Source organism: Antennarius striatus, chromosome 6 (genome assembly GCF_040054535.1).
Source record: "Antennarius striatus isolate MH-2024 chromosome 6, ASM4005453v1, whole genome shotgun sequence".
Classification (NCBI taxonomy): domain Eukaryota; kingdom Metazoa; phylum Chordata; class Actinopteri; order Lophiiformes; family Antennariidae; genus Antennarius; species Antennarius striatus.
Genome location: NC_090781.1, coordinates 4,238,751 through 4,253,336, shown reverse-complemented (window position 1 = coordinate 4,253,336; position 14,586 = coordinate 4,238,751). Strand labels below are relative to the sequence as shown.

Genomic DNA, 14,586 nt, shown 5'->3' with positions numbered 1-14,586 from the left:
GGTTTGGGAGTTGACACCGCAACAGACACCAGAGACCTTGCGACCACAGCTCTGAGCATCCACTTTGACAATTCATTCCAGTCACCCCTTCCAGATCTCACTGTTTTTTCCCACGTAAATGTTGAAGTCCATAACAACAATGGAGTCCAAACACACAGCACTATTCAGTACCCCTCCCAGGGGTATTGAAAAGCTGGGTGTTCCACACTGCCATTCTGCCCATAGGCCAAAGTAACAGTTAAGCACCTGTCCCCGGCCCTCTGGCGCAGGGACGCGACCCTCTCATTCACCGGGGTAAACTTCAACATATGTCGGCTGAGATGTGGGGCTATAAGCGAGTCCACACTAGCCCCCTGCCTCTCACCCTGGGTAACATCAGAAAAGTTTAGAAGTCTATCAAGAGCGACTTCTGTTTATCAACAGCTCTTTCCATTCATTCATTCATTCATTCATTTTTTTGTTGTTTTTTTCCGCAACACTGAAGCAGCTATTATGGTCGCAGGTGTCTTGTTGAATGTTGGATCAGGATTTAGTTTCATTTCAGTGGATTAGTGGGTGTAGGAGGAGGTATACAATCTACTTGCTGTAAAAATTGTATATCTTAATATTAAGTACAGGTTTTGCAAACATTAGCTTCACTGCAATTAATACATTGGTGTCTAGAAGAAGGGATACTGAACGCTGTTACTAAATTCTGTGTTTTTATCGTATATCCTTAACAGGTTGTTGGCTACCATGTGCTTAACATGCCTGGCCCATCCTCCAACCATTCAAAAAAAAATTGTTACTATAGATTAATCAGAATCAAAGCACCAATAATCAGCTCTTATTTATGGTGCTGAAGCCTAATTAGGTCATCTTCCACATCGTGGCGGCACAGGAAATTAAATGATTCATGTCTTTTTAAGTCTTTATTAAATATGAATGTTGATCCTTTTGGAATTTAGACTCATAGGCTCTACCATTAATCAGAAAATAATTAACCCCGTTGATTGCTTATTTTTTCATCACTAAAAAAACGAAAACAACCCCCCTCAATTTTTTTTTTTTTGACAAATCACACCTTTGAAATAGTAAAACAATTCTTCCCTTTTGATCGATGGGTTATGAGAGTTTATCCTTTGTAGACCTATACTCACACCTGATGAGATGTCATCAGCCAAAACTACTGAGGTCTGTTGGAGTGTTGTGCTCAGAAATTCTTAATCACATTAAATGAAATGTGACATTTTTTGTTCATGTTGAGTCTGTTCTAGCCTTGTTTGCTCATGACTTTTGGAAATACTGAGCTTTTAATAAATGAGCCAGAAGAACATCAAGCAGAGGCAAATCTGGGTTTTTTTTCCATGAAGTATGAATGCGTGTGTGGAATAGTGTTCAAGTGCTATTTCCCTTTTGAGTGTTGTGTCAATAACACATCCTGGAAACACAGAATGAAGCAGTTTTGTACCTCTGTTCCATTCCATTGCCAAATTAATTTGAGAATAGTGTGTAGAGAGCTTTATGAAATAAATTTTAATGGCAGACCAGCTTTATCCAATCCTCCCATCACCAAGCGCAAAGCAAATCATCAGATGCTGAGGTGTAAAGTACAGCACCACTGGACTCTAGAACAAAGGAGACATGCTCTCTGAAGTGAACAATAGCCTTTCTTAGTCCGGTGATCTGATGGATGAGTTTGACAGTGAATAGAAGAATGGTGCTTGCGTGACTGCATTGTTCAAAATGTAAATTTTGATGGCAAGGGGATTATGGTGTGTGGTTGTTCTTTAGGAGTTGGACTCAGCTCTTTAGTTCCAGTCATAGAAACTCTTAATGCTTCAGCATACCAAGACGTGAAGGACAATTTCATGTTTCCAACTTTTTTGGGTACTCTGAAGATGGCCCCTTCCTGCTCCAACATGACTGTGCACCAGTGCATGAAGCCAGGTCTATAAAGACATAGATGAGTGAGTTTGGTGTTGTAGAACTTGCCTGGCCTGCACACAGTCCTGATCCTAGCTTGATAGAACACCTTTGGAATGAATTAGTGAGAAGACTGCAAGACAAGCCTTCTCTTCCAATATCAGTGTCTGAACTTACAAATATGCTTCTGGAAGAATGGTCAAACATTCCTATGAACACACTCCTAAACATTATGGAAAACTGTCCTAGAAAAGTTCATATGCATGAAGACAGACAAGCAAATATTTTTGTCAATGTAGTTTATACAATTACTGAAATGAAACTCCACTCAGTTTCAAGCATTAATGCTCGGGGAAATTTTTCTTTTCTTTAGGTTTCAGAATTTGGTTTGGGGGTTGGGGTTCTTTTCTGTCGTATAAAAAAAAAACAACAACTCGTGTAACACCATACGACATTTGAGTCTTCTATGAAGAGGCACCTCCATAACATTTGTATAAACAGTAAAGTGCAATAAAGGCTTGGCCGCCCCACCTTGAACAGGCTGTGTAAGAAGGACAAATGTTGTAATAGCAGGGATTATAATGATGGCCAATGGGATAGCACAGAGTATGCAGTGATCAGTTATTTGGGAAGTGTAAATGGGTGTGGGTGTGCTGTCATTTTGGCAGGGAACCCCAGGAACCCCCTCCCTTTTCTGTGTATATCCAAATGGGAGGTCAGACATCTGGTGTCCACATGGACCTCCGGTTCCTGAGAGACACACTTCCTGCGAGGGGCTTCCACTATGCGTGCACCCCGTCAAAACATTTCTGTTGTGCAGCACTACTCCATACATCACACACGCTGCCTTGTTCACATCCTTGTGTGACTGCCAAACATCTCCCCCACCCCCCACCCTCATCCACCTACTCCCTGCAGCTCGTACCACCCCCTCACATGGCTCGGAACCAATGAGAGCCTCTGGAATCCAGTGGTATAATATCTTGTTTTTGTATTTTTTTTCACCCTCATGGTATGAATATCTGACATGGAGGAATTTCTTTGTCTATTGTGTTCGGTTCAGTATTCAAATGCAGGGAAAGTAATGTTTAAAATCTATAAAATTATTGGATTAAATGACTTTTAAACCATTTAAAACATGATTCATGATGGAATAACAGAAGCCTGGAAACAGCACCAGTTTTTTACAATCAAGTCTTCATAAATTAATAGATTTTTAGTGACACAATGTACTTTTACCTCACAGGAAAATTGTGATCGTGTAGCACATCTAAATCTTTATATCATAGTGCACAATTTTATAAGTGATTTTTGCAGAGAACACATAATTAAAACACAAAAACCAGACTCCTGCATGCCGGCTTTGGGGTGGGGTACAGATGTTCTTGCAAGCCATGGAGGCGTGACGTATAATTCAACAGCGTTTTCCCCCCGCTAAACAAAATGACATGTGAAAAACAGATTTAGTTTTCTTCCCTGCTACATGGCAGGTGACTGTATCCTGTCTGGCACTCGTTCTGCAATTAAAAGTCATTTTTTTCTTGATTTTGCTCCCAGCTGTAACTAGAAACTTTTTAAATCTTCAGTTCTAGCCCACACACACACAAAAAAAGGCAAAGTAAAAGTTGGTGTAGTTGGTCTTGGCTTTGATTTGTTTTAAGAATTGGCTTTTTGATTTTTATTTATTTTATTTTAATTTATTTTATGTTTTTTCACAGTAAACCAAGAGAGAACGCATGTGGAAAATTTAAGTACGTTGATTCCAAGCACAGACCTACATTTAGCGGTGCCATGCTTTCTAAATGGGCTGGAGACTGGAAAAGCAGAGCAGAGTGCTCCAAAAGAGAGGTGGCGTTTGTACAGTTGGCATGACAACCAGGAATGCTGTTTGTAGACACATCCTTCCATCAGCAGCATGAGAAACTGTAGTGAGATGCTGACGTCTAAGCTACTTATCATTGACAATGAAGATGGGGCAAAGAGTGTGTGTGTGTGTGTGTGTGTGTGTGTGTGTGTGTGTGTGTGTGTGTGTGTGTGTGTGTGTGTGTATGTGTGTGTGTGTGTGTGTGTGTGTGTGTGTGTCATATACATGAGTCCATATACATATGGACCCATGTTACAGCCCACATGAGGGTTATTATACAGGACTAGTAACTGGTTCAGTGCAGTATTTTATTTTATTTTTCAGAGTTTCCAGTCTCAGTATTGAGATGAACAACCAGGCCTCTGGCATGAGTGTTAGTTGTTAGCCATACATGTATCTCCCCCAAGGACAAACTGTTCTTTTAATAAGCTACATAGAATGAGTGTCATGTGAGAGATACACAATCTGAACCGTCTCTTCTCCCTTCAAGCCCACTGAAAGTGCCCACAATGCACCCTGATTTCTGTCCCGTGTGAAGAGGAAATAGATTTTATCTGATTACTTGACACCAATCGATCAAGATCGCTCAAAGTTAAAATGTTTGAGCAAGTCCAGCGATTATTTGAGCAGATGTTTACGACAGCGAGGCCTTGAAATGACCACATGTGACGGCGTCAGCTGACAGGAGTTAACACGGGTCGCATGATGATAGTTACGACCAACAGATTAGTGTTTGTGTCAGGAGCAGGGCAGTTAAGTACAAATAACTAAATAACATTTAGAACCTCACAATGACTTCATTTTAACAATGTTTTATTTGAATAATGTATTTTCTGGTGCCCTTATGAATGAAGTCTTCTCGGCTGATGATATTCTGAGCTGGGCCTCCAGGATGGGCCCAATTCTTTAGTGCCACACCGACAGCTGTTTTTGTGCCTTCACCTGGTATTTCCCTTTATGTCTTACAGGATATAAGAACTGACTTTGTTTGGTTCAAATTTCAATTCTCCTGAAATTCAGCACCAGTGACCAAAATAGTTTTTCTAAGTGTTCGGTGCTCCTGTTATGTCGTCTTTTTAAGTCGATACTAACATTGCTTCAAAGTAAGAAGTTTGTTCAAAGACCTGCGAGCTGCTAAGATGATTTCTTCCTTGCACACTCAAAGATAAATGAGCTGAGTTTAAGAAATGGATGAATATTAGCTCAGTATCAGAAAACTTTGTAAAAACGCAAATAAACTGTCAGAAAGATTATTTATATCACAGTGTAGATCAGCATTTTATGACACATTCTAATCTGCTGAATGTGAAGAAGAAAACACAGACATTTGCACTCCTCATTTACACCACGAGTTCCTCATATACAGGAATGTTTCTCATTAACATCACACACTACTTCAGAGGACTTCTGATGTAAATTGTAGACAGTGAGTGGCTGAGCTGGCTAATTCTAGCAGGACAGTGTTTAATTTGAAGTTGCTTCACTCATTTGAGGTTCCATTTCCCTTCGGTGTGCAGTTTTGGCTGCAGGCTGTGGTTATGGAAGGGAACAAACATGGCACATTCTTAAACTTGTAGAATCAGGTTTTTGTCCATGTTAAACATGCAGTCGTGGCCAACTCCACCTTTTACATTGGGGATATTGTAGCTAATCTGAATTCAATTTTTATAGCCACATTTGTAAGGGTAACTCACTGTCTCTTTGCACGGCCCACTTCCAGATCATTTTAACTTAACTTTCTTTTTTGAGTCGCCCTCACTTTGAGACCTTAGAAAAATATGTTAGATTTATGCACATCTTTTACAGGAATCATTTGTTCACAAAGCATTCTAGGATTTTCTTCTATTCCGTATTGTCTGCATCTGAAAACATTTCTATGGGCGTCTGGAGGGGAAGATGAAAGCGAGCCCTCCATCCCATAAAGAAACAGGACACATCACCATAGATGGGAGCAACATGGAGGTGTAGGGTCAAGAAGGGGACTTGGGATTGGTCTGATCCCCACTGATTTAGTCTGATCCCCATGGATCTTCTCAGATATGGGCAAGATGAAGGAGTGTAAAAAGATTTTTAAAGTTGAGCATAGATCAATCAATCAAACAATCAATCAACTTTTATTTATAAAGCGCTTAATTACATCGACAGACATTTCAAAGTGCTTTTACAGACGGAGAAACCCAGCAGAACCCTCCAGAGCAAAAATAAGCGACAGCGGTGAGGAACAACTCCTTCATTGAGGAAGAAACTCTGAGCAGGACCCAGCTTTGCCGTACTTTAATAGGTTGATTACGTCCCTCGACCTCTGGGTGAAATGGAAATGAGTTGATTAGATTTTGGTGTCATCCTGTGAACAGACATACAAAGAAAGCAACAGACACTCGTTCAAATGTCAGACACTCCTTTGCAAGGATTTTCATACCATGTAATTGTGAACGTAAAGCGATTCAGTGTTTCCTGTGCCAGGTAGTCGGGTGAGTCTAGAAACTGCACCAGCAACATACTTCAGTGTCACTGCTGGTATGCAGTCCGTCTTTCTGCCAGGCTTGTTTTTGAAACCGACCGTCTCCAAGTTCAACGCAGCTTTTATTCTGTCCTGTGTTATCAAATGTGTTTATGTGCAACCAACTCCCTGAAAGACATCACCATAAGTATGCCTATATATTTTTGACAATCTAATAAAGCTTGACGAAATTACACTGCATGCACCTCCAGGTTCACACAAAACCAGTTGAAGCACACGCCAACCTAAATATTACCTGTAGTGGAATCCTGTGTCCTTTGACCTTTATTCAAATATGCATACAGTCTGGTGAGGGGAGGGTGCCCTCCATTTTTGTGTTAGGGTGTAGCCACCACACCTGTTGATCTGTTCCAACCAGCCAGATCACATCTGCTCTGAGGACAGCTCACCAACACACACACGCACACACACACACGCACACACACACACACACACACACACACACACACACACACACACACACACACAGACACAGACTGCTATAAATGGTGTGAGCCTCTGACACCCTCACCCCCATCTCTGTCTATAAAGACAGACGTTCTCCGTGTCATTTGGTGACGTCCCACCTGTAGGCAATGAAACTGGTTTAACATGAAAGCGCTTCATTTCATCTGCGTCTCCTCTGCATATAAAGAGAAACAAGTGTGTGTGTGTGTGTGTGTGTGTGTGTGTGTGTGTGTCTGTGTGACAAGAATGAGTCAAGTGTGAGCAAAGAATATGCAGGGGATGTGAATGTTTGTACAGTAAGAAGAGTGTGTGGGTGTTGGAACAGCATAATATGTCAATGTGGAGCTTCAGGGTAACACAGGAGTGGGGGGGTGGGGGTGGGGGTGGGGGGGCTACCAGAGCTGTTGAGGCATGAAGAGGATTTCAGCACCACAGGTTCACTGACCTCTGTCCACACTCCTGTGGATACACACCCAAAAGTCATTAGAAATCAAAAGCCAATTTAATATGTTTTAAACGGCAAAACAGAAGATGCATTATTTGCATGTTAGCTTCACATTTCAAGCAATCTGGTTCATCTTTCTGTCAAATGGTGCGTCTTCCTCAGCTTTATGTAGTTATTTGTTTTCTATCAGCCTCTATTCTGAATCACGTTTGCTATCTTGGCTCATAAAGCAAAATCCTATTGATCTTGACTCTCTTATCGCATGAACTTTACAATACTTTTTGTTTGACCTGTGACCAATGTGGTTCTGTCCTTGTTAAGAGTCCAGGTCAGTGAAATACTCTATTTGTTTTACAAACGCAGCGGGCTTCATCCGTCTGTTTACAGTGCTTGTATCCAGAGTTTCCTCCGAAAGTAGGATGTTAAGTCCCCTCGCCAGGTTGTGGAGAACATCTAATTGAGCCTACAGGGAGGAAACACAGCAAATGAACTCCTGCCTTGTTTTTCAGCCCTTTGCGTGGATTTTATAGAGGCAACCTTAACGGCAGGTTGATGTTCATCAACGCAGTCCAAAGGTTAACACTCCTGTCTTCTCCTGTTCATGTTCAATCAAGTTCCGCCCATCTCAGTCTTGGTTACGCAAACGTTCAACTAATGTCGGATGTGGGAATCGCTGAGGCGAAGTGAGATTATCAAAACTAACGGTTCATTCTCCAGCTTTGTAAAACAAGTGCACCACAAGGTTCTGGAGTCGACGTAATGGAGATTTTAATTTCATCATGTGTCAGACTTTTTTTTTTTGTCAGATATTGATCAGAATCCTTTATTGATCCCTTTGGGGGGGGGGGGGGGGTTACATCCCGCTTCAAAGCGGTGATGTGTTGTAATTGTCAGCGTTCGTTCGTTCGTCCGTTCATTAGTCCATCAAATATCTTCGCAACCGTTGGCGATAGAAAAATGAAACAAAACGCACATTACTCAGGCGGCAGAGGGGATGAGAATGAGATGATCACCTTGACCTTGAGACAACTAGGTCAAGGTCAAATTTCAATTTTTGTACACTCAGGAACCGGATAAGATAGAAAGACGAGGGAGAAGGCCAGTGTGAGCAAGAGCGTAGATCAAAGCTAGTGCTTTGACCTATGAAAGTAGGTCAGATCAGTGTGACCAGTCCGTTAGCGTCCGCCACCCTCAGACCATTGCCCCAGCACACACCCCAGAGCATAGAGGGGCGCGATGGTCACCGCAGACGGGTAGAACATCAACCGCATGGTTGAGATTGAAAGTTTATTTATGACCTTCAAAAAAAAATCTTTAGCACAACTGACGTAGACGTCTAACAGTTGCTTCGGTGTTTTTGATCATACAGTTGCGGGTTTCCTTAAATGCAGGAAATATTTGTGACATTTTCGCATTTGTTAACGCTAAAAAATGAAGTCTAATAATGCAATTTGGACAGTTCTAAAGGGGATCGATTCGCTCTGATATGTCAGGTTAAAATTCCATAACAGATGACATATACAAGTCTGGGGTTTTTCGGCTTTCTAGTGGAACAGCTGTATGTCACAGCTAAGCTTTAGCAAGTCCAGCTCATGTATTGATTCTGTGTAATTATGAGTTAGATCAAGGGGTCTGGTGGTGGGGTTACAGAGATCCCAATCAGCGCTGAGTGCTGACAGCGCTGCTCTGTGTGGGTGTTGGCTGCAGTCCTTATTGGATGACTGACAAAGGCCCATGTATGCTCCGGGACAGCTGCTGGCATCTGATTGGTTGCTGAGCTCTGGAACCACCGTCACCTGATGATGACTTTAACACAAGCGGTTGCATTGACCTCCGCCTGTTCTGCTAACTTTGAACCATTAACCTTTACTCCGGGTTGCTCTGAGGAGTTGAACTTTAACTGGGCTAAAGGTGTGGAATTCAGATTTACTGCTTATGATGTAGCCACTCTGTTATCAGTGTATCGTATCGACGCTCCATCCATCAATCTTATCACCGCTTTATCCGCCATGCAAAGACAGACAACCACGCACGCTCTCACACACACACACACACACACACATAGACAATACAGGCAATTTGGGACCGGCCAATCAGCCTGAAGCGCATGTTTTTGGAGGTGGGAGGAAGCCGGAGAACCCGGAGAGAACCCACGCAGACACGGGGAGAACATGCAAACTCCACACAGAGCGGGACTCGAACCCGCAACCGCGGGTTTCTGGTTAGCTTCTGGAATAACCTGAATAACCTGCAGCCACGGCAACCCGGCCCTGGATCGGTGAAAAGAGCCTCCATGAAAAGCCGATCACCTGATTCTGATCAGGTCTGCGTCAGATCACAGGACGTATCCGGTGAACCTGAGCTACACCAACACAGACACACGTCTCACCGCGGCTTCTCTACCGCTTAACACAAAATGATCAATCCAACACTGCAACATCATCTCACACACCTGTGCGTGTGTGTGTGTGTGTGTGTGTGTGTGTGTGTGTGTGTGTGTGTGTGAGGCTTCACGCTGAAAAGCCCTGTTGACATCACGGCCCTCCTCACACGGATGAGGCAATTTGTGCTGCTGAGCACACTGTCATTATTGTTCATCATTACTGTTATTATGACCTGTGTGTGTGTGTGTGTGTGTGTGTGTGTGTGTGTGTGTGTGTGTGTTCGTACTGCCAAAGACATCGACTTTTCCTGGAAAATTATTGATAGTTTGCCTTGAATACAGATATTTATATAAATAAATAGATGTAATAACTTTTTGACTTTCCATGACCAATGAAAGATTTTTAATAACCCAATTCCACAAAAGTAATTTATATATTTATATTTGGGGGGGGGGGGTTTGTCTCTCAGTGTTCATTTGAAAGTATCACACCCATTGTAAAAACACTGGAGCATGATTCATTCTGTCTCTGCTGAAGTATTTGAGTCATCTGGCAGGGATTCCTGGGTTTTCTCCACCTGCAATGTACAAATCATAAAATAAGAATATGTTGTAAAGTATTGTAGACGTTGTAGATGGAGTTCCTAGTGGAACATACAACCAAGAATTACAAGCGATGACAAACGCCTGACTTCCAAAGGGGGCTTTTGTCAGTCGACACATGAAATAATGACCAGTGATATTTCCTCTTTCCCTGTTGCCCAATCATCTGCAGCACATTGCATGACTGTTGACAAAACCAGAGGGGGCATCCGGTGACATCAGTCGAAAACACATGAGCACAAACACAAGATGCTTCTCCATTTGAGGCGTGACTGAAGCTAAAGGTCAGCGTGTCGTGCTGCAGTAAAACCCGTGAACAGACGCTGTTTTCTTCGCAACATGGCGCGCTTAAATGCTCTTAAACAGTCTGTTGAACAAGACTGCTCTGGTGTTGACAGAACCAGAACCCAGTCGCTCCTCTTGCTGCACCATGATCGTGCTCTGAGTGTGAATGAAGCTGTGGAATCTGGTGGCGTTTGGGTGCCAGATCCACTCGGGAGTCCTGAGAAAAGCCTGTTTTGACATTGGTTCTTTTTTGTTTGTTTGTTTGTTTGTTTGTCACCGTCGTGAATCTTTGAATGTCTTTGTGACTGCAGTTTCACTTCTGTCACCACACGTCAGAGACCTACTGTCAGCCTTTCTCCTGACCTTTCAGGACAACGGATGTTTCCCATTTGTTTGTTTTTTCTTGCTGCTTTGCTGCCATCTAGCGGTCATCATGTGTCATTACAGCAGAGGTTCACAGCCATGTGTTTGCTTTGGTGATTTTTGCATAGAATCTTGGGTTGAAGAAGACTTAATTAAATGGTGGTACATGGGTAAAATTCTATTTTTACAAACAGGAACCTACTGCAGATTTAGCAAGAGATGATGTCAGAAAATGTGACATCACCATATTTTTATTTTCAGATTTGTACATTTCCAAGTTGAGTAAATACAGGAATCTTTGCCAGATGAGTCAAATACTTCTGCTTTTTTACTTTCAAATGAATAGAGCTCTAAGTAGGAAACAAATAAAACACAAATATGAATAAATAAACTACTTTTTGTCAAACTGGGTGGTTAAAAAAAAATATTTCATTGGTCATGGAAAGTCAGAACATTATTCTATTATTTTAGTCCCTTATTCAGCAGCAAATTAAATGCTAGAATAACATGGTTGTGGTGAATTGCCTTTCTTGACACTGCATGTCGAAAAATGTGACTATTGAGCACTATTGGTTTTAACACTTAGATCAAACAAAGGTCAAGTCTCATGTAGTGTATCTATATTCAAGGCAAACTAACAATAACTTGGCATGAAATGTTATTTTCCTGGAAAACTCTGTAGTTTAGAAGTACGCTCACACACGCACACACACACTAACACACACACATGCGCAGGTGTGTGAGATGAAACGGCAGTGTTGGGTGTTCATTCTGCTGTGACATTCCAGGCGCTCGCATGAGAGGCCCGGTGTGAAAAGACGTGTTCCACACTTTCCTTGTGTCTCTGAGGCTGATCCACGGTTGGGTTGCCGCGGCTGCAGGTTATTCAGGTTACACCAGAAACATTTTCTTACTCATCCTGAGGAATCCAGAGACTTTTCGGGGCTAGATTTGAAATAAATGAAATTCAGATGAATGCTGTCGCCTCACAGCATTGAAGGTTCAGAGTTACATTCTTTTCTGCGTCTGTGTTCACACATTAACTGTGTCTCCTGTATTCTTTTCTGTCGTTCCCTGCAGGTGATCACCTGTTTCGGCCTGTCTGTGCTGTCCTGCCGCTACGTGGGTTTCGCTGTGGTTGCTCTGTTGGTGGAGTTAAATTCCGTGTTCCTCCATCTCAGGCAGATGCTGCGTATGGCCGACAACGCCGGCGGTACGCCGTACCGGGTCAACAGCATGATTAACCTCGGCACGTACGTGGTTTTCCGCATCAACACGCTGGCCTGGATGACCCGCTGGCTGGTGCTCAACAGGGACAATGTGCCCCTCCTGGCCTACACGCTGGGCAGCGTCGGCATGGCCATCATGACGGCCATGAATATCGTCCTGTTTTACCGGCTACTCAGGAGCGACTTCTTGAAAAGCAGCACCCGTGAGGCCAAGAAAGAAAAAGAGATGTGAGAGGATGGGATAGAAGAAGAATTAAATTCATGAACACACACATTACTGTATGTTAACACATCAAGGTTGAGATTTTGGTACCATAACTGAACATGCATAAAGGATGTGAGCACATGGCCTCATTCCACACATCGCCAACATAAAACTAAAAGCTGCATTTTGTCTTAGATTGACCTTTTAGACTTGAGTGACCTGACCTTAAGTGCCATTAGAGGCTCTCTAAAAGAAGATGGAGAATGTAAAGGCTTGTAAAAAGGCTTGTTTTATTGTCCCACGGGGATTGTAAAATAAATAAAACCATGAAGACACAGCCACCTACACTCAGCGTAAGAAATGGGAATTCTAGATTATCGTAAAATATACTTCTTTCTTCAAAAAAACAACAACAACAACAACAACAACCTTATTAAGATATGATCATGTTGTTGTTTTTGTTTTTTTGCCTCCTCCTCAGAGGGGACACCACCTGCTACCTCAGGAAGCTTGTAGTAATTATTTATCTCTGTCCTACACAAGCTTTTGTGTCAATTACTGGGAAGTTCTTTGTAACAGTGGACATAAATTATTTTTAAAGATTATACAGTATTTTTCTGAAGTGGAGGGATATCATTGAAATCCCATTTCGGACTGCCAGGAGACTGAATAATGAATTCCTTGTGACATTTAAATATCAGTCTGATTTTACTTAGAAGACACGGTACGAAGTAACAGAATTATTAATACTAGAGAAATTCTAATAAAACCTAAGAATTGATGATAGAATCAACCGTAACTGGCTTCATTAAAATAAAACATCATAACCGTAATTGTTAAAACAGCACTGAACTGCCTTCACCAGGGGTGTTCTGATTTACTGCTCTGTGATTGGTCTGCAGTTAGAGGTGGAGGTGGGCGGGCCGTTCACCTGTTGGCTATATCTGTGGGTACCACTGAATACTATAGACTTGCAGCTAAACAAGCTCACAAACAGTTAATAGTTCTGCAGTTCAAACGAACCAGAGCTTTCAGGATTGTCTTGTTTTAATGATCTGTGATGGTCTCCTGTGTGTGGTAGGAACTATCAGACACTGGACCAATGTGGAGCAGCATCCTCGTGAATATAACCTCCGTGATCTCAGAAGAGAACGCCGTATTCATTCCTGAAGGCTGTTCTCCATAGCCGTGTGTTTTCACACCTTAACATTACAGTCCATGGAAATATTTGGTGCCAGTTGCGTTCTTGCTTTTTGTGTGTATTCTTTGATGATGTTTTTTTTTTGGGGGGGGGGGGGGGGGGGCTAAATTACATGTAATTTGTGATTAAAAATAAATAAAAGTAAGATGAGCACAATGCCCTAATGAATTTCCATATTCCCTGTTGTGAAACGGTTGACTGTAGTGAAGATATTATGATTGTGTACATCATCATCCTGTTGTTGTGTGGCATTGGGTCTTAATTTTCTTTTCTTGAATTTTCAAGCTAATATTTTTTTTCCATAATCCAATGTTTACAAGGTCAAGCTCAAGTCATCTCTGCTTTAAAAGTGTTTGCCCTTCAAAATGAGGCTGTTCAACCACACCACAAACACCAACACCTGTTCAGTGAGCAGATGTGAACAGATCGAACTCCGTTCACGTTAAAACCTCCTGCACTAATGAAATGGCACTGATTAGGAGTAATCCAGTAAAAATTGGATGTTAGATTTGCATTATTTGTCGTTTTTCTTTTTTTTTTTCTAATTTTTTTTTTTCAGCAGCATAATATTTTGGCTGTAATTAAGACGACTGGTTATAACTGAAGTTCTGAAAAGTAAGCTTATATTTGTGAATGTTTCATCAGGCTGTAATGACGTTGGCGTGTTAAATGTATGACTTACCTGTTATTAATTGCGTCATGAATTGAAGTTGCTCCTCCGAGGGCTGAAAACATGAAAATAGACTCCATGTTGTCACACTGTCGCATTCCTCATATCTCCTACAACAGCAAACCAACGCTACCGGTTTTTTTATTTCCATAACGGTTCATTTAGAATCTTCTGTTAGAAATCATTTAACAACACGAAGACTTCAACTCTCTGCCATACAGTAAAGGCCTTAAACGCTTCAACGAGGAATGAAAACATGGAATTCTGAAGCCACTGTGACCGATGAGGTCATGATGTCGATCAGCATTAAACTGTCACATTTCACAGATGTTTGTTATTACTGTAAATATGACAGTTTTATTTTTTCATGTTTTGCAAAAATGGTTTTTGTAATTGAAAAACTTTATATGTTTGTATATTAACTATCTGTTAAACGTGAAAATAAAGATCAGTGGAGTAAATGTT

General features: G+C 41.7%; 1 protein-coding gene across 1 annotated transcript in view; it reads left to right on the top strand.

Moving 5' to 3' along the window:
* tlcd2 (TLC domain containing 2) overlaps positions 1 to 14,586 on the top strand; it is a 20,964-nt gene extending 6,378 nt beyond the window's left edge. The window contains exon 4 of the mRNA XM_068317111.1: positions 11,897 to 14,586. Coding sequence (XP_068173212.1) covers positions 11,897 to 12,277 — 381 coding nt within the window. The 3' untranslated portion in view covers positions 12,278 to 14,586. The remainder of the gene's footprint in view (positions 1 to 11,896) is intronic.